At 50.8% G+C, this 19,864-nt stretch overlaps 1 protein-coding gene across 1 annotated transcript; it reads left to right on the top strand.

Annotated features, from left to right (window-relative positions):
• The first annotated feature begins 946 nt into the window (after nucleotides 1–946).
• Nucleotides 947–13,788, top strand: mrpl49 (mitochondrial ribosomal protein L49). Its single transcript, XM_072550962.1, is given in 5 exon segments — nucleotides 947–985; nucleotides 988–1,083; nucleotides 3,885–4,044; nucleotides 9,814–9,938; nucleotides 13,489–13,788. Coding segments are annotated over 5 exon segments (552 nt in total). The 5' UTR covers nucleotides 947–961; the 3' UTR covers nucleotides 13,636–13,788.
• Nucleotides 13,789–19,864: the final 6,076 nt, after the last annotated feature.

Here is a 19,864-nt window from a genome sequence, read left to right on the forward strand (position 1 = left end):
GGGGGGCCTATAGTAAACACCCAACAAGACGACTGCACCTTTCCTATTTCTGACTTCAGCCCATACTACCTCCAGAGGCAGATCCCCCTCAAACTTCCTTTCTGCAGCCGTTATACCATTTCTAATTAGCAACGCCACCCCCCCTCCTTTTTTTTACCACCTCCCTAATCTTACTGAAACATCTGTAACCAGGAACCTCCAACAACCATTCCTGTCCCTCATCTATCCATGTTTCCGTGATGGCCACAACATCGTAGTGATCCACGCCTTAAGTTCACCCACCTTATTTCTGATACTCCTTGCATTAAAGTATACACACTTGAACCCATCTCTGTGTCCACAAGTATTCCCTGTATCCCCTCACTGGCACTCACTCTCCTGGATTCTCCCACAGACACTCACTCTCCCCTGAATCCCCTCACTGGCACTCTCTGCCCTGGATCCCCTCACTAGCACCCACTCGGCCTGGATTCTCCCATAGGCACTCACTCTCCCCTGGATCCCTTCACTGGCACTCACTCTGCCCTGGATCCCCTCACTGGCACTCCACTAGTTCCCCTCAATCTTCCTGGATCCCCTCACTAGTAGACACTATTCCCTGGATCCCCTCACTGGCACTCAATCTCTGCTGGGTCCACCCACTGACACTCTCTCCCACGGCTCCTCCCACTGGCATTCACTCTCCTCTGGATGCCCTCACTGGCACTCTTCCCTGGATTCCCTTACTGGGACTCACTGTCCCCAGGATCCCCTCACTGGCATTCACTCTCCACTGGATCCCCTCACTGGCACTCAATCTCCCCTGGATTCTCCCACTGACACTCTCCCATGGCTCCTCCCACTGGCGTTCACTCTTCCCCTGGATCCTCCCACTGGCACTCACCCTCCCCTGGACCCTCTGGGTGGCGCTGTTGGCCACCTGGTGCAACCGCGCGTGCGCAGCGCTTGACGGCGGGTGGTTATGAGCATGCGCGGTCGCCTCTTTCCCTCCCCCCGCGAGTCCGGACAATGGCGGCCGCCGTTGTTGTTGTGGGGCGCCGCTTGCTCCGTGTCCCCGGCTGCAAGCGCCTGCCCCTCCTCCAGGTACCGCCTTCCCTGAGCCCGACCGACTCAAATACAATATATACGGCCCCTGGGGGGGGGGGGGGGGGGTGGGGAGATGATGCGGGTGTGTGGGCCGTGGGTCGGAAAGCGGGCGCTCCGCTGGTTCAGTGCGGAGGCTGCAGTACCCCCAGCAACCAGCGGGGGGCGGAGGGGGAGTGGTCCCCAGTGGGAGGCAGTGTGTCAGTGGACGAGACCACTGGGGGGGGGGGGGGGTGATGGTGGGACTGCACTGGGAGAGTCCACTGGGGGGGGGGGGTGATGGTGGGAGTGCACTGGGAGAGTCCACTGGGGGGGGGGGGATGATGGGAATGCACTGGGAGAGTCCACTGGGGGGGGGGGGGGGGGTGATGGTGGGAATGCACTGGCAGAGTCCACTGGGATGGTGGGAATGCACTGGCAGAGTCCACTGGGAGGGAGGGGATGGTGGGAATGCACTGGGAGAGTCCACTGGGAGGGGTGTGTGGGTGGGAATGCACTGGCAGAGTCCACTGGGGGAGGGAGGGGTGATGGCGGGAATCCACTGGGGGAGGGAAGGGGTGATGGCGGGAATCCACTGGGGGAGGGAAGGGGTGATGGCGGGAATCCACTGGGGGAGGGAAGGGGTGATGGCGGGAATCCACTGGGAGAGTCCACAGGAGGGGGGGAGTGATGGCGGGAATCCACTGGGGAGGGAAGGGGTGATGGCGGGAATCCACTGGGGGAGGGAAGGGGTGATGGCGGGAATCCACTGAGAGAGGGAGACGTCCCAACAGGAGTCCACAGGGGGAGACGGTGACATCGGGAATCCACTAGGAGAGTCCACATGGGGAGGGTGGGTGTATGGCAGGAATCCACTGGGGGAGGGAGTGGCTGGCAGCAGGAATTCACTGGAGGAGGGGGTGATGGCGGGTATCCACTGGGGGAGGGTGGGTGTATGGCTGGAATCGACTGGGGGAGGGAGTGGCTGACAGCAGGAATTCACTGGAGGAGGGGGTGATGGCGAGAGTCCACTGGGGGAGGGTGGGTATATGGCTGGAATCGACTGGGGGAGGGAGTGGCTGACAGCAGGAATTCACTGGAGGAGGGGGTGATGGCGAGAGTCCACTGGGGGAGGGTGGGTATATGGCTGGAATCCACTGGGGGAGGGAGTGGCTGACAGCAGGAATTCACTGGAGGAGGGGGTGATGGCAGGCGTCCACTGGGGGAGGGGATGGCAGTGAGATTCCATTGGGGTGGTCCACAAGGGCAGGGGGATAATGGCGGGAGTCCACTGATAGTGGGGTTCCACTGGTAGGGTGGGGGGTGGGGGATGGGGGTGACGGCAGGAGTCCACTGGGGGGGGGCGGGGGATGGGGGTGACGGCAGGAGTCCACTGGTGGGGTGGGGGGGGTGGGGTGGGGATGGGGGTGAAGGCAGGAGTCCACTGGGGGGGGGCGGGGGATGGGGGTGACGGCAGGAGTCCGCTGGGGGAGGGGGTTGACAGCTGGAATTCACTGGGGGAGATGGTGGGAGACCACAGGTGATTGTGTCGCCAGCACGTGTCCACTGGGATGTTAGTGCCAGTGAACATCCATTGGAGGTGGTGGTGCCAGTGGGATTGTAGTGCTAGTTAATGTCCACTGAAAATGGTTGTGCCAGTGAATGTCCACTATGGATGATGTCAGTGGGCACCCACTGGGGATGGCGGTGTCAGTGGGAGACCATTGGGGATGGCAGTTTACTGGGTGTCCATTAGGGGTGATGGTGCCAGTTATTGACATTGGGGATTATGGTGTCACTGGGCACCTACTAGAGAAGGAAGTTCCTGTTGGTGTCCACTGGGGATTGCTCGATCAGTAAATGTCCACAGAAAATGGCATTGCCAGTGAATATCCCTGGGAGCAGTGATACCAGTCAGTGTCCATGCGGTGTGTTGAAGTCAACAGCTGTCAACTGGAGAAAGCCATGCCAGTGCTAATAGGAGTTCACTGGGGCATGGCAGTGCCAGTCAGTGTCCGCTGGATATAGTGCCAGTACATAGGGCAGCACGATGGCTCAGTGGTTAGCACTGCTACCTCACAGAGTCAGGGACCTGAGTTCAATTCCCGCCTCAGGTGACTGTCTGTGTGGAGTTTGCACGTTCTCCCCGTGTCTGCGCGGGGTTCCTCCAGGTGCTCCGGCTTCCTCCCACAGTCCAAAGGTTTGCAGGTTAGGGTGGATTGGCCATGCTAAATTGTCCTATAGTGTCCAGGGATGTGCAGGTTAGGGTGAATTGGCCATGCTAAACTGTCCCATAGTGCCCTGGGATGTGCAGGTTAGGGTGGATTGGCCGTGCTAAATTGTCCCATAGCGCCCAGAGATGTGCAGGTTAGTGTGGATTGGCCATGCTAAATTGTCGCCATAGTGCCCAGGGATGTGCAGGTTAGTGTGGATTGGCCATGCTCAATTGCCCTGTAGTGCCCAGGGATGTGCAGGTTAGGGTGGATTGGCCATGCTAAATTGTCCCATAGTGCCCAGGGATGTGCAGGTTAGAGTGGATTGGCCGTGCTAAATTGTCCCATGGTGTTCAGGGATGGGCAGGCGAGGTTAGCCATGGGAAATGCAAGGTTACGGGAATAGGTTGGGGATGTGGGTCTGGGTAGGATGCTGTATGGAGTGTCAGCATGGACTTGGTGGTCTGATCGGCCTCTTTCCACACAGTAGGGATTCTATGAATCTATGAAATGGGTAGAAATGCTGTTATTTTCCAATATACACTGGTGGCACAAGCTCTGTAACATTCAACCTTTAACGCTGAACGTGATATTTTTGCTCTTTCATAGAACTACACCAATTCTCCAAGTTCCGATCCTAAATATCCAGGAATTATAGAGTCAACAGAGGAGTTTAAATTTGTGGAGCGATTGATCCCACCTACCACAGTACCTGTTCCTCCGAAACATGATCGCTACCCCACGCCATCAGGATGGTGCCCACCTCGAGGTCCATATTATTGATAGCTTATCCATTTTGCCAACTTCTCTGCATTACAACCTTTTATTTTACAATAACAACATCGTTTTTCACTAAAAGAATTAGCTTATCTTTTTAAACTACGTTATGCACTTTTTATTCTTTGTAAATGACCTATATTGAAATTAAACGGCATTGTGTTAATCCCATCAACTCACGAAACCCTAATTTGCTTCAATTCTATCCCTTGTTGACCTTTCTGTTTCAAGTATCCTGTATGCATCCTCTGCTTTGTCCTGTCCTCTGTTGCCTCACTCAATATTCTGGACTCGCCTGTTTAAATTCCTCTGCGTCTCCCTCTTTGAAACCTTGTTGATTGTCAATAGCTCTGCCTCCTCGTCCACTATCTCTTTTGTTAAGTCGTAGAGCTATACAGCACAGAAACGTACCCTTTGGTCCAACTTATCCATGCTGACCAGATATCCTGAGTTAATCTAGTCCCATTTGCCAGCATTGAACACACATCCATCTAAACCCTCCCTATTTATGTACCCATGCTGATACCTTTTAAATGTTGTCATTGTACCAGCCTCCACCACTTCCTCTGGCAGTTCGTTCCATACACGCACCACCCTCTGCATGAAAAAGTTTCCCCTAAGTCCCTTTTAAATCTTTTCCTCGTCATCTTAAACGTGTGCCCTCTAGTTTTGGACTTCACTACTCTGGGTGTAGGGAATACTCTTGCCTATTTACCCTATGCATGCCCCACATGATTTTATAAACCTCTATAAGGTCAGCCCTCAGCCTCTGACATTCCAGGGAAAACAGCCCCAGCCTATTCAGCCTCCCCCAATAGCTCAAATCCTCCAACCGTAGCAACTTCTTTGTAAATCTTTTCTGAACCCTTTCAAGTTTCACAGAATTGAATGCAGTATTCCAAAAGTGGTCTAACCAATGTCTTGTACAACATGACCTCCCAACACCAATACTCAGTGCACTGACCATAAAAGGCAAGCATACCAAACCCCTGCTTCGCTAGAATAGAATAGAATATGTTTTGTTGTGACCGGTACTCAAGTACAGGAGTACATTGAAAAGTTCACAATGTCACCTCTCATGGTGCCATCTTGGGTACAAATTACCAAGGTACAAACCCTAGGCACTGTCCTGTCTACCTTTAACCCCACTTTCAAGGACCTTTGACCCTGCACTCCAAGGTCTCCAAAACGTTGTCATTAAATATATAAGTCCTGCTCAGATTTGCCCCACCAAGTGCCTCGAAATGTTTTCTGCATTGGAGTCTGTATGAAACTACTCACTGTTTCCTCCTTGTGTAGGTCACAGCCTTTTAAATCTCTAGCTTGGTGTTCCCTAACTATGACCACGATTTAGCCCACCGGCTCCTTTTACTCCTTTAGCCATCTGATACGGAGAGGTTTGACCCTTCACCTCGATTTTTCAGTCTGCCACTTGCCCCACCAAAAAGTAACAAATTATTGCCTTTGAAATAATGCTGATGGTGGTGGTGGTCGGGGTGGGGGGGGGAGGTCAGCGCTTCTAGGAGACCTTGACATGTAATCCAGTCCACTGTCTTTGAAAGAGAGCTTGGAGTTAGAAGAAAAAGCAAACTTTCCATGATGACTTCTGGCATGGAGCAAGCTTTCCAGTACAGATTCCAGCATCTGCACTGATTTATGTTTGGTAGTTGGACACACCACTGTTCTGATATTCTGATCCCTTAATCTGAACTATCAACATCCTTTCTCTCCCAGCACCCCCAACCCACTGCTCTAGCATAAATACTGCTCCCTCCACCTGTGTTCACCTGTCACTATCTCACCATTCCGCCCCTCTCCCGACCAAAGCCCTCCACCACCTTTATCTGCAGCTCCCCCAACCTACCTCCATTTCTGAAGAAAGGTTACATCCGAAACATTGACTTCTCCACCTCCTGGTGCTGCCTGCCTTGCTGTGTTCCCCCAGCCTCCTGCCTGTCCCTCCTGATGCTGCCTGCCTTGTTGTGTTCTCCCAGCCTCCTGCCTGTCCCTCCTGATGCTGCCTGCCTTGTTGTGTTCTCCCAGCCTCCTGCCTGTCCCTCCTGATGCTGCCTGCCTTGTTGTGTTCTCCCAGCCTCCTGCCTGTCCCTCCTGATGCTGCCTGCCTTGTTGTGTTCCCCCAGCCTCCTGCCTGTCCCTCCTGGTGCTGCCTGCCTTGTTGTGTTCTCCCAGCCTCCTGCCTGGCCCTCCTGATGCTGCCTGCCTTGCTGTGTTCCCCCAGCCTCCTGCCTGTCCCTCCTGATGCTGCCTGCCTTGTTGTGTTCTTCCAGCCTCCTGCCTGTCCCTCCTGATGCTGCCTGCCTTACTGTGTTCCCCCAGCCTCCTGCCTGTCCCTCCTGATGCTGCCTACCTTGCTGTGTTCCTCCAGCCTCCTGCCTGTCCCTCCTGATGCTGCCTGCCTTGCTGTGTTCCTCCAGCCTCCTGCCTGTCCCTCCTGATGCTGCCTGCCTTGCTGTGTTCCTCCAGCCTCCAGCCTGTCCCCCCTGATGCTGCCTGCCTTGCTGTGTTCCTCCTGCCTCCTGCCTGTCCCCCCTGATGCTGCCTGCCTTGCTGTGTTCCTCCAGCCTCCAGCCTGTCCCTCCTGATGCTGCCTGCCTTGCTGTGTTCCTCCAGCCTCCTGCCTGTCCCTCCTGATGCTGCCTGCCTTGCTGTGTTCCTCCAGCCTCCTGCCTGTCCCCCCTGATGCTGCCTACCTTGCTGTGTTCCTCCAGCCTCCAGCCTGTCCCTCCTGATGCTGCCTGCCTTACTGTGTTCCTCCAGCCTCCTGCCTGTCCCCCCTGATGCTGCCTGCCTTGCTGTGTTCCTCCAGCCTCCAGCCTGTCCCTCCTGATGCTGCCTGCCTTGCTGTGTTCTTCTAGCCTCCTGCCCGTCCCTCCTGATGCTGCCTGCCTTACTGTGTTCTTCCAGCCTCCTGCCTGTCCCTCCTGATGCTGCCTGCCTTGCTGTGTTCTTCCAGCCTCCTGCCTGTCCGTCCTGATGCTGCCTGCCTTGCTGTGTTCCCCCAGCCTCCTGCCTGTCCCTCCTGATGCTGCCTGCCTTGCTGTGTTCCTCCAGCCTCCTGCCTGTCCCTCCTGATGCTGCCTGCCTTGCTGTGTTCCCCCAGCCTCCTGCCTGTCCCTCCTGATGCTGCCTGCCTTGCTGTGTTCCCCCAGCCTCCTGCCTGTCCCTCCTGATGCTGCCTGCCTTGCTGTGTTCCTCCAGCCTCCTGCCTGTCCCTCCTGATGCTGCCTGCCTTGCTGTGTTCCCCCAGCCTCCTGCCTGTCCGTCCTGATGCTGCCTGCCTTGCTGTGTTCCCCCAGCCTCCTGCCTGTCCCTCCTGATGCTACCTGCCTTACTGTGTTCTTCCAGCCTCCTGCCCGTCCCTCCTGATGCTACCTGCCTTACTGTGTTCTTCCAGCCTCCTGCCCGTCCCTCGTGATGCTACCTGCCTTACTGTGTTCTTCCAGCCTCCTGCCTGTCCCTCCTGATGCTGCCTGCCTTACTGTGTTCTTCCAGCCTCCTGCCTGTCCCTCCTGATGCTGCCTGCCTTGCTGTGTTCCTCCAGCCTCCTGCCCGTCCCTCCTGATGCTACCTGCCTTACTGTGTTCTTCCAGCCTCCTGCCTGTCCCCCCTGATGCTGCCTGCCTTGCTGTGTTCCCCCAGCCTCCTGCCCGTCCCCCCTGATGCTGCCTGCCTTGCTGTGTTCCCCTATCCTCCTGCCCGTCCCTCCTGATGCTGCCTGCCTTGCTGTGTTCCCCTATCCTCCTGCCTGTCCCTCCTGATGCTGCCTGCCTTGCTGTGTTCTCCCAGCCTCCTGCCTGTCCCTCCCGATGCTGCCTGCCTTGCTGTGTTCCCCTATCCTCCTGCCCGTCCCTCCTGATGCTGCCTGCCTTACTGTGTTCTCCCATCCTCCAGCCTGTCCCTCCTGATGCTGCCTGCCTTGCTGTGTTCTCCCAGCCTCCTGCCTGTCCCTCCCGATGCTGCCTGCCTTGCTGTGTTCCCCTATCCTCCTGCCCGTCCCTCCTGATGCTGCCTGCCTTACTGTGTTCTCCCATCCTCCTGCCCGTCCCTCCTGATGCTGCCTGCCTTACTGTGTTCTTCCAGCCTCCTGCCCGTCCCTCCTGATGCTGCCTGCCTTGCTGTGTTCCCCTATCCTCCTGCCTGTCCCTCCTGATGCTGCCTGCCTTGCTGTGTTCTCCCATCCTCCTGCCCGTCCCTCCTGATGCTGCCTGCCTTGCTGTGTTCTCCCATCCTCCTGCCTGTCCCTCCTGATGCTGCCTGCCTTGCTGTGTTCCCCCAGCCTCCTGCCTGTCCCTCCTGATGCTGCCTGCCTTACTGTGTTCTTCCAGCCTCCTGCCTGTCCCTCCTGATGCTGCCTGGCTTGCTGTGTTCCTCCAGCCTCCTGCCTGTCCCTCCTGATGCTGCCTGCCTTACTGTGTTCTTCCAGCCTCCTGCCTGTCCCTCCTGATGCTGCCTGCCTCACTGTGTTCCCCCAGCCTCCTGCCTGTCCCTCCTGATGCTGCCTGCCTCACTGTGTTCCTCCAGCCTCCTGCCCGTCCCTCCTGATGCTGCCTGCCTTACTGTGTTCTTCCAGCCTCCTGCCTGTCCCTCCTGATGCTGCCTGCCTCACTGTGTTCTCCCATCCTCCTGCCTGTCCCTCCTGATGCTGCCTGCCTTACTGTGTTCTTCCAGCCTCCTGCCCGTCCCTCCTGATGCTGCCTGCCTCACTGTGCTCTCCCATCCTCCTGCCCGTCCCTTCTGATGCTGCCTGCCTTACTGTGTTCTTCCAGCCTCCTGCCCGTCCCTCCTGATGCTGCCTGCCTTGCTGTGTTCCTCCAGCCTCCTGCCTGTCCCTCCTGATGCTGCCTGCCTTGCTGTGTTCCCCCAGCCTCCTGCCTGTCCCTCCTGATGCTGCCTGCCTTGCTGTGTTCCCCCAGCCTCCTGCCTGTCCCTCTGATGCTGCCTGCCTTGCTGTGTTCCCCCAGCCTCCTGCCTGTCCCTCCTGATGCTGCCTGCCTCACTGTGTTCCCCCAGCCTCCTGCCTGTCCCTCCTGATGCTGCCTGCCTTACTGTGTTCTTCCAGCCTCCTGCTTGTTTACCCTCTACACATCGCGTGAGCTCCTTATGATGAGTCGTTGCTGTGGAAAGACAACCAACGTCATTAAAGACCCCCCTCTCCTACCCCAATCATAATCTCTTCCAACAGGCAGAAGATGCAAAAGCTCACACATACCTGTTTCTTCCCTGCTGTTAGTAGACTTTCTGAACGGACCTCTCAGATTTCAAATCGGATGTTGATCTTGCTTTTTGTAGACTTTCTTTGCAACCTTAACTTTGTATTCCTCGTCCTGCTCAATCACCCTGTGATCTTTGTGTTTTGTACAGTATGATCTGCCTAGATGAATGTAAAACAAAACTTTTCACTGTACCTAGGTACATGCGATAACAATAAATCAAATCATCTAGACTTGAAAAGTTAGCTCTCTCTCTCTCTCTCTCTCTCTGTCCACGGATGCTGTCTGCCCCACTGAGATTTCCAGCATTTTCTGTTTTCAGTCCACATTCCAGCATCTGCAGTAATTTGCTCCTCCATTCTGGAATAAGAGGTATCAGTAATTCCTATCTCAAATCTTTGGGTTGTCAGCGACATGTCTGGCTCACTGAAATTCTATATCAGCAATGCTTTTGCAAAGCTCACTAAACATCTTGTGCTTACTTCTGGTAAAGAATGCTTTGATTTATGCTTTAATGTTTTTTTTAACAGATCCACCTCCTGACTTGCCGTACCTGATCCGACGTTCCAGGATGCACAATCTCCCCGTTTATACAGACATCACTCACGGCAACAGGAAGATGACTGTCATTCGGAAAATCGAGGGTGATATTTGGGTATGTGAACATGGTGAAATTAACCTCGTAACATTACGGCTTTGACAGCGGGAAAAAGTAGTCTCATCTTTAAGGATGGTTCAAGTTCTTGTAAAGCTTGTGTGATTGCTCACAAAGTCTGCCTTCTTTTGCAAGTTAGCATTGTAATTTTGGTTGAATTGTTTTGTCACGAATTGAATATTTTTAGTTTGCTAGCAGAAATGTACACGATATGCGGGTCAGTATTTTAAATAGTAAGGCAAGTTTGCATTTTGAATATTGCCCATCATTAGAATTGGTCAGATCAAGCTGGATGGACAGTAATGCGCCCAAGAAAAGGCAGCATGGTGGCTCAGTGGTTAGCACTGCGGCCTTACAGTGTCAGGGATCCAGGTTTGATTCCACCCTCAGGTGACTGGCAATGTGAAGTTTGCATGTTCTCCCCGTGTCTGCTTGGGTTTCGTCTGGGTGCTCCAGTTTCCTCCCACAACCCAAAGATGTGCAGGTTAGGGTGGATTGGCCATGCTAAATTGCCCCATAGTGCCCAGGGATGTGCAGGTTAGGGTGGATTGGCCATGCTAAATTGTCCCATAGTGCCCAGGGATGTGCAGGTTAGGGTGGATTGACCGTGCTAAATTGTCCCATAGTGCCCAGGGATGTGCAGGTTAGGGTGGATTGGCCATGCTAAATTGTCCCATAGTGCCCAGGGATGTGCAGGTTAGGGTGGATTGGCCGTGCTAAATTGTCCCATAGTGCCCAGGGATGTGCAGGTTAGGGTGGATTGGCCATGCTAAATTGTCCCATAGTGCCCAGGGATGTGCAGGTTAGGGTGGATTGGCCGTGCTAAATTGCCCCATAGTGTCCAGGGATGTGTAGGTTAGGGTGGATTGGCCGTGCTAAATTGCCCCATAGTGTCCAGGGATGTGCAGGTTAGGGTGGGTTAGCCGTGCTAAATTGCCCCATAGTGTCCAGGGATGTGCAGGTTAGGGTGGATTGGCCGTGCTAAATTGTCCCATAGTACCCAGGGATGTGCAGGTTAGGGTGGATTGGCCGTGCTAAATTGTCCCATAGTGTCCAGGGATGTGCAGGTTAGGGTGGATTGGCCGTGCTAAATTGTCCCATAGTACCCAGGGATGTGCAAGTTAGGGTGGATTGGCCGTGCTAAATTGTCCCATAGTGCCCAGGGATGTGCAGGTTAGGGTGGATTGGCCGTGCTAAATTGTCCCATAGTACCCAGGGATGTGCAAGTTAGGGTGGATTGGCCGTGCTAAATTGTCCCATAGTGTCCAGGGATGTGCAGGTCAGGGTGGATTGGCCGTGCTAAATTGTCCCATAGTGTCCAGGGATGTGCAGGTTAGGGTGGGTTAGCCGTGGGAAATGCAGGATTACAGAGATAGAGTGGGGTGGGGATTGGGTCTGGTTGGGAAGCTGTTTGGAGGGGTCCGTTTGGACTCGATGAGCCGAATGGCCTGCTTCCACACTGTTGAATATCTACGAAAACATCTAGAGTGGAGGAAAGCCTACAAATAATTGAAAGTAAAGGCTGTGATCAATGTTTGTACTTTTTGGGTCATTATCTAATAACTCATATAAGATACGGAAAATCGGTCATGAGGGCTAAATCAGGAAGAAAATGTTTCCATGCGTAAGCCATTGAGCGTGCTCTGTCAGTCATTGGGTCATGGCTAATCTTTATCTTCAACACCGTTTTCCTGCAATATTATCGTATCCTTCAATATTTTGAACATGTGGAAATCTGTTGATAAGTGCAAATATTGTAATTATGACTGAAAGTTTTAATTAGATTCATTATCGTATCTTGGGATTAGTACTCAACATCCCTTTCAATAGAGTCAAAAAGTGTGGCACTGGAAAAGCACAGCTGGTCAGGCAGCATCCGAGGAGCAGGAGAGTCCATGTTTCGTGCATAAGCCCCGCGTCAGGAAGAGCTTTTCATATTCCTGATGAAGAGCATATGCTCGAAACGTCGACTCTCCTGCTCCTCGGATGCTGCCTGACTGGCTGTGCTTTTCCAGTGCCACACGTTTTGACTCTGATCTCCAGCATCTGCAGTCCTCCCTTTCTCCTAGTCCCTGTAAATAGAACCCGCTGTTGTTCTTTGTTGGTGCTCTCAATCATTTTTGTCTGCAGTTCTGCTTCTCAGGATCCTGCGTTTCCATTCCTGCATTTTATTGAGGAATTTTACCTTATGAAATAATGCTTCCCTTGCATTTACATTGGACTGCGCTCAGTGTCTCTTCATCCTTTTGCATCAGCTTTCCTCAGGCTTGCTTGAAGCTTGCTGTTCCACGACTTTGTTTTGTCTGCGAACTTTGAGATCATTCTTTTTATGGTCTTAGCCAAAGGGCACGTGCATGTGAAGAAAAGGGGTTGTGATACAGGTCTTTGGTGCTCATCATCGCGATATATTTTGTATGCTTGAGTGGCATCCATCTGCGGAATTCGTCGCTCAGGCATCGTTTTCTAACTCGAGTGTTTTAGAACGAAGGAATCTAGGGGCGCACGGCATTGTTCCCTGAAAGTGGAGTCACAGGTCGGCAGGGTGGGGAAGAAGGCTTTCGGTGTGCTAGCTTTCATCGGTCAGAGCATTAAGTGTAGGGGTTGGGACATCTGGTTGCAGCTGTACGAGATGTTGGTGAGGCCACACTTGGAGTTCTGGATGCCCTAATCTAGAAAGGATATTAGTAAACGTGAAAAAGTGGAGAGAAGGTTTACTAGGATGCGATTTGGTCTGGAAGGGAAGGCTGGGACTTGTTTCCCAGGAGCGTAGGAGACAGGGGTGGGTGGTGACTTTTATAGGGGTTTATAAAATCATGAGAGGTTTGGATAAGGTAAATAGCCAGCAGCTTTTCCCTGTGATAGGTGAGTCTAAAACTGGAGGGCGAAGGTTTAAGGAGAGAGGGGAGAGACTCAAAAGAGTAATTTTTTCACACTGAGGGTGGTGAGTGTCTGAAACGGGGCTGTGAGCGATAGTGGTGGAAGCGAGTACAATTTTATCATTAAAGAAATACTTAGGTACATGAATGGGATAGGTATGGAGGGATATGGACCAAACACAGGCAAATTGGACCAGCTTAATGGGCAACATTGACAAGTTGGGCCGAAGGGCCTGTTTCCATGCTGCAGACTTCTAACACTGTTGGTAAATAGAACACTGTATTAGTTTCTGCTGTTGATAAATTAGTTATTATTTCTTGAAAGCGAGAGATAGTGCATATATGCACTATCAAAATCAAAATAAGAGCAGAGCAATACTTCAGAAACCTGCTTGACAAAGCCACATGTGTGTTTGCTGCTTGTGACAGATGGCATCAGAGTTAAGTGTTGGCAGAGGAGTTGATAATAACGGGAAGCTCCCACCTCACACAGGTTATTCGATAGTGTACAAATCGGAATAACTTAGGTGAGCCTGGCCTACCTGTTCAAACCAATTTTGATGGATTAGCCATTCGTTTTGAAGCGTTTACTATAGCTGTCCTCTCAATGCGTGGCTAAGGGGGGGGTTGGGAGTCTTCACTTTTAACCCGTGGTGCTCTTCTGCCTCCTTCAGATGCTCGAGAAGGACGTGAAGAAATTCCTCGAACAGATCACGGGCAAGACTCCCCTCACGCAAGTTAATGAGGTCTCAATGAACATCCGGGTCAAAGGTTATTTTGACAAGGAACTGAAATCCTGGCTGATGGAGAAAGGCTTCTAAGTCTGTGACTGCGTTCGCTGCCTGTGTCCCAAAAAATGTGATTCTGTTCACTAGAAGGAGCCATTGTTTCTAAAAAAAAAACTACCCGTACCATTGTTACGCCCAGATTGTGATAAAATGCAGAGCAGTCCATTAAATTAATTGTTTCAGTCACCTCCCCAGAAATTCATTTTCTTTTACTCTGAAAGGAATCTACTGAGTCAACTGATCATTGCGAATGTCCAGTGACCAACACCTTCACCCATCCAAGCTGCACCCTTCCTTGATTTTTAAACTGCACGGTGGACGGATCGTTATCCTGGAACCCGGTTTCTTGGCTGCGCTGCTAATTGGACTGTGGCGGTTGAAGAGGACAGCTCACCAAAACCTTCTCAAGTGGATGTGATGACAGAGGCTATGCCCTGTTGGTGACGTCCCCATGCTGCGAACAGATATTAGATTTTAAAAAAAACCACGCGACACCAGCCCAGGCAAACTAGTCAAGATTGAAGTGGGCGTGGTTAAATTATCGGAAATTGTCAGTGTGCGGGCTTGAAATTGGTTTAATTCCTTTGTTAAGACTGGAAGGATATGACGAGTGAATACGGGGAACTTAGTGATGACGCTGGGCCTCTATAAGTTGCTTGGTGGGCCACTTATCCATAGTCGTAGAGTCATACCGCGTAGAAACAGGCCCTTCGTACCGACTCGTACCGTACCAACCAGGTTTCCTGAACTGAACCAGCCCCGTTTGCCTGTGTTACAGCGGGAAGCTGGCATTGCATAGCAAGATACAGGTCTGTTATGCGTGCCTCCTGAACATGTACATCCCGTACAGAAGTGAGTGCTGGATCACACAGAGCAGGGTCTGAGGGGAGAGTAAAGTCTTCCCATTCTGCTTACCATATTCGAAGTCTTAAAGGGCAAATGGTAAGCTAAGCTGCTGAGTTCAAGCGCACTTTCTCAAACACTGATTCCACCTGTGGCTTCCCTATCTGCATCAGCGGCGACAACTTGTGTTTCTCTGGCTCTTCACTGTAGCATCAAAGGAGTACCTAACTTGTTATCACTGTGTTTGGCTGCAAGCATGTAATATAACTGAAGCAAGGACCTCTTTCTCCTAAAGTGATCTCCATCCTTACTTTCAGGGGGAAAGCTCCATCGCAGCTAGCGCTGATTGCCACAGCAGCTGTTTTGTTTCGGCCTTTTGGACTGACTGAGATCCTGCCTATAACTCGCAATTATGGTATTTTCATTAGTTCAAGGAGTTGAGGCCATTAGCGGTACCTTTGCTTTTGTCCCAGTTAGACTAGGATTAAACCGGAGATGTTCTTAATTTGCATGGATCGTCTTTACCCCGTCTTTGCCGCTAGAGTTTTTGGAGAAGTTTTCAGAAGAGAATTCGGAATAAGTTATTAGTCCTGAATAGAGCAGCAGGAAATATGTTTATGAAAAATCATTTGCAAATAGAATGTTCGTAGAATCCGCACAGCGTGGGAGCAGGCCATTCAGCCCATTGAGTCCACACCGACCCTCTGAAGAGCATCCCACCCAGACCCACCCTGTACCCCTGCATTTCCCATAGCTAACCCATCCTAACCTGCACATCCCTGGGCACTATGGGACAATTTAGCACGGCCAATCCACCCTAACCTGCACATCCCTGGGCACTATGGGGCAATTTAGCATGGCCAATCCACCCTAACCTACACATCCCTGGGCACTATGGGGCAATTTAGCACGGCCAATCCACCCTAACCTGCACATCCTTGGACACTATGGGACAATTTAGCACGGCCAACCCACCCTAACCTGCACATCCCTGGACACTATGGGTAATTGAGCACGGCCAATCCACCCTAACCTGCACATCCCTGGGCACTATGGGACAATTTAGCGTTGCCAACCCACCCTAAAGTGCATATCCTTTTGCGCTGTGGGAGGAAACTGGAGCACTCGGAGGAAACCCACACAGACAATGGGGGGAGCGTGCAAACTCCACACAGACGATCGCCTGAGGGTGGAGTCACACCTGGGTCCTTGGTGCTGCGAGGCAGCAGTGTTGAAGAGCTGGGGCAGATGTATTAGGAAACTCTCCACGTTCAGGGCACTGGATGAAACAGAAGGGTGTAATGCCTTGATTTTTGATTTCCTGGGCAACACAGTGGCTCAGTGGTTAGCAATGCTGCCTCACAACACCAGGGACCCGGGTTCGATCCCACCCTTGGGTGACTGTCTGGGTGGAGTTTGCACATTCTCCCCGTGATTGAGTGGGTTTCCTCCCACAATCCAAAGATGTGCAGGTTAGGGTGGATTGGCCGTGCTAAATTGTCCCCATAGTGCCCAGGGATGTGCAGGTTAGGGTGGATTGGCCGTGCTAAATTGTCCCCATAGTGCCCAGGGATGTGCAGGTTAGGGTGGATTGGCCGTGCTAAATTGTCCCATAGTGCCCAGGGATGTGCAGGTTAGGGTGGATTGGCCGTGCTAAATTGTCCCATAGTGCCCAGGGATGTGCAGGTTAGGGTGGATTGGCCGTGCTAAATTGTCCCATAGTGTCCAGGGATGTGCAGGTTAGGGTGGATTGGCTGTGCTAAATTGTCCCATATTGCCCAGGGATGTGCAGGTTAGGGTGGATTGGCCGTGCTAAATTGTCCCATAGTGCCCAGGGATGTGCAGGTTAGGGTGGATTGGCCGTGCTAAATTGTCCCATAGTGCCCAGGGATGTGCAGGTTAGGGTGGATTGGCCGTGCTAAATAGTCCCATAGTGCCCAGGGATGTGCAGGTTAGGGTGGATTGGCCGTGCTAAATTGTCTCATAGTGCCCAGGGATGTGCAGGTTAGGGTGGATTGGCCATGCTAAGATGTCCCATAGTGCCCAGGGATGTGCAGGTTAGGGTGGATTGGCCGTGCTAAATAGTCCCATAGTGCCCAGGGATGTGTATGTTAGGTGCATTAGTCAGGGGTAAATGTAGAGTAATAGGGTAGGGGGATGGTTTTGGGTAAGACACCCTTTGGAGGGTCACTGTGGACTTGTTAGGCTGAAGGGCGCGTTTCCACACTGTAGGGATTCTCTGATTCTAAACTGATTCTATGATTCCCCGTCAGTCAAGAGTTGGATGGCTGCTTCTTCACTGTAGGGCTTCACTGGTTCTGTGGAAAGGGGAGTCAGGCTCCTGGCATCACCCGGGCACCAGGGTTTGGCAGAGGATGGCCTAGTGAACAAACACACCAGCTGAAGGAATGGAGACGAGAACATATTGCTCTGATACGGGACATAATGCTGAGGGGGAGCTTCTGCAGACGCATCCTCCAGAAAGGATCAAACCAGAAGAGCAAACTACGGGCATGTGTGGGGAAGGAGACACTGATCAGGACATTAGTCTGGATTTTTATTGGCGGCTTGGGAGATTTGAGTTCAGCCCTTTCCCTATGTCATTTTCCCAAGGCCTGAGTAAACGCACATGCACGTGTACTTTTCATGTAAAGGCACTGGGGTCTGACTGAAGGAAGGGCTGCTGCCTCCCAATGTTGTGTGTGGCAGCCCCAAAGCAGTAATGACACACCAATCACAGCATTGACTACTGTTTCCAGAATATCAACATTAATACATGTAGCTTCCAACACATGCAGGTGCATCACACTGAGAGCCTGACTGACAATCCTAAGTTGGTTGTCAGAGTAATTCCTTGCACGTTCATGATTATCCAACAAATGTCCAATTGCAGGATCACATCTCATGTTAGACACTGTTATGCATGTTGCTAGTGGTTTTCAGCATTTATATCTGCAGTGTGAGAGGAACTAATTATCTGAAGGACATTGTTAGCAGGTTTATTCTATTGACTAAAGCACACAGTATGTTTTATTTCCTTACAGATGTTTTATATGGTATTCTTGAACCAACAAAGACACCTTTATCAAAGGTTACAAAAATGTTTTATATGACATTTAAACTATTTATTTTTAGAATTTGATATGGTCAGTATCTTCTCTTGTCGCAAACTGCTACAGGGACATGCAGGATACATGGTCTACAGACCTGGCATTGAAATTCATATATCACATTACTCATTTATTTGATTGGCAGAATGTCCTTTTGACTTGTTAGCTGCATCCTGTAGTAATTATACCACATTCCTAATTGATAATTGGGTTGAGAGTGAGAGTGATTGAAGATGGATGGATTAATAGTTTAATATATTTTACTTATCCTTTGTAATAGACCAGAGAAATCTATAAATAAACAATGGTACTATTCTATTTAACATGCAATCAGTGAAAATTATGATGTACGTTCTGTTAATTGTCATTTGTTGCAACTGCATTCTGGAACTCATGGCAAGAAATTTCACTTACCACATTGTGATGAAGGTTTACGATATTATTTGGGAACTTGAAGTCTGAAGTAAAATTAAGTGGACTTTTAGTTTTCAGTTCCATGAGGGTGACTTGTTTCTTTCTTATCACTGGGACAAAACAGCATTTCCAAGAAATCATTTGACTTAAACTAAATGACTGGTGTTATGACATGAAGACAGGCAAAGCAAAGCCTCCCTGTCCCTGTCTTTGCAACACAGTAAAATTAAAACATTCAGTGGCCCTCAAAATTGTCCCCGCTGGTTCCAAACCAGATCTTTTGAATAACCAAAATCCAGATTTATACCAGACACAAAGTTTATAGTTTTAACAAAAGAATTAGTAATTTATTACTAACACAGTAGCTTTAGCAGTGTAAAATTATACACATAGTGACCTAATTAATGTCTATGATTTCAACCCAATTTCCTTTGATTCTAATCCCTACTGAAACAAAGTCAAACACAGTTAAGGGATGATTTGGAAATGTTGGTGTTGGACTGGGGTGTACGAAGTTAAAAATCACACAACACCAGGTTATAGTCCAACAGGTTTATTTGGAAGCACTAGCTTTCAGAGCGCTGCTCCTTCATCAGGTGGTTGTACATAATATGGTGTTCTGTGTCCAGCTGGATATATAGTAAAGAGGGTCTCCCATTGTGTTGCTGCTCTGAATTGGGCGATAGTTAGATTTGTTGGTTTAAATAGTCTGATTTGTCAGTGATGCATTTGTCTCCTGCAGTGGAATCTCATCCTTCATCAACTCTTTGTCTTTTCCAACGTGTTGTCTTGCTCTGAAAGTAAAAGCATGACAGAACAGACAGTGATTCAGAAATATGTCACTTCACTCTTGTTACCTAGTTTCCTTCTCTTGGACATTGTTAGTGTGCCCATCGAGGCAAGAGATTAAGGCTCTTGTTATGGACCAGACCGGAACCCCTCAAAATAAGACCCTAACTTTTTCTTATTTCAAAAGTAAATGCCAGATGCTGTGTTCCAGATGCAATTCGATTGGTCAAACTGCTCGACGTTAAGCAAAACACAATTTACTCAAAAGGTGTCTTTTCCCTAGGGTGGGGAATTTCAAGATGTGGGGGGCACATTTTTAAGGTGAGAGGAGAGAATTAAAAAGGAGATGAGGGACAAGTTGTTTATACAAAGGGTGGTTCGAGTGTGGAGCGAACTTCCAAAGGAATTGGTGGATATGTATCTGATTATAATGTTTAAAAGACATTTAGATAAATACATGAATAGGGAATTAGATTAGATTCCCTACAGTGTGGAAACAGCTCAACAAGTTCACACCAACCCTCCGAAGAGAAATCCACCCAGACCCATTTCCCTCTGACTAATGCACCTAACACTATGGGACAATTTAGCCCGGCCAATCCACCCTAACCTACACATCCCTGTGCACTAGGGAGCAATTTAGCATGGCCAATCCACCCTAACCTGCACATCCCTGGGCACTATGGGACAATTTAGCATGGCCAATCCACCCTAACCTGCATATTCCTGGGCACTATGGGACAATTTTGCATAGCCAATCCATCCTAACCTGCACATCTTTGGACTGTGGGAGGCAACCGGAGCACCCGGAGGAAACCCATGCAGACACTGGGAGAATGTGCAAACTCCACACAGTCGCCCGAGGCTGGAATTGAACCTGGATCCCTGGCGCTGTGAGGCAGCAATGCTAACCACTGAGCCACCATGCTGCCCCATGTTTAGAGGGATATGGAGCAGGCAGGTGGGACTAGTTTAGTTTGGAGTTACGTTCGGCATGGACTGGTTGGACTGAAGGGTCTGTTTCCATGCTGTGTGACTCCGACTATAGTTAAAATACAACAGAAGAAAGAGGAACTTAGAACAACAACTCTATTGGAAAACTTAAC

The sequence above is a fragment of the Chiloscyllium punctatum genome, chromosome 31, assembly GCF_047496795.1.
Source record: "Chiloscyllium punctatum isolate Juve2018m chromosome 31, sChiPun1.3, whole genome shotgun sequence".
In the NCBI taxonomy this organism is placed as follows: domain Eukaryota; kingdom Metazoa; phylum Chordata; class Chondrichthyes; order Orectolobiformes; family Hemiscylliidae; genus Chiloscyllium; species Chiloscyllium punctatum.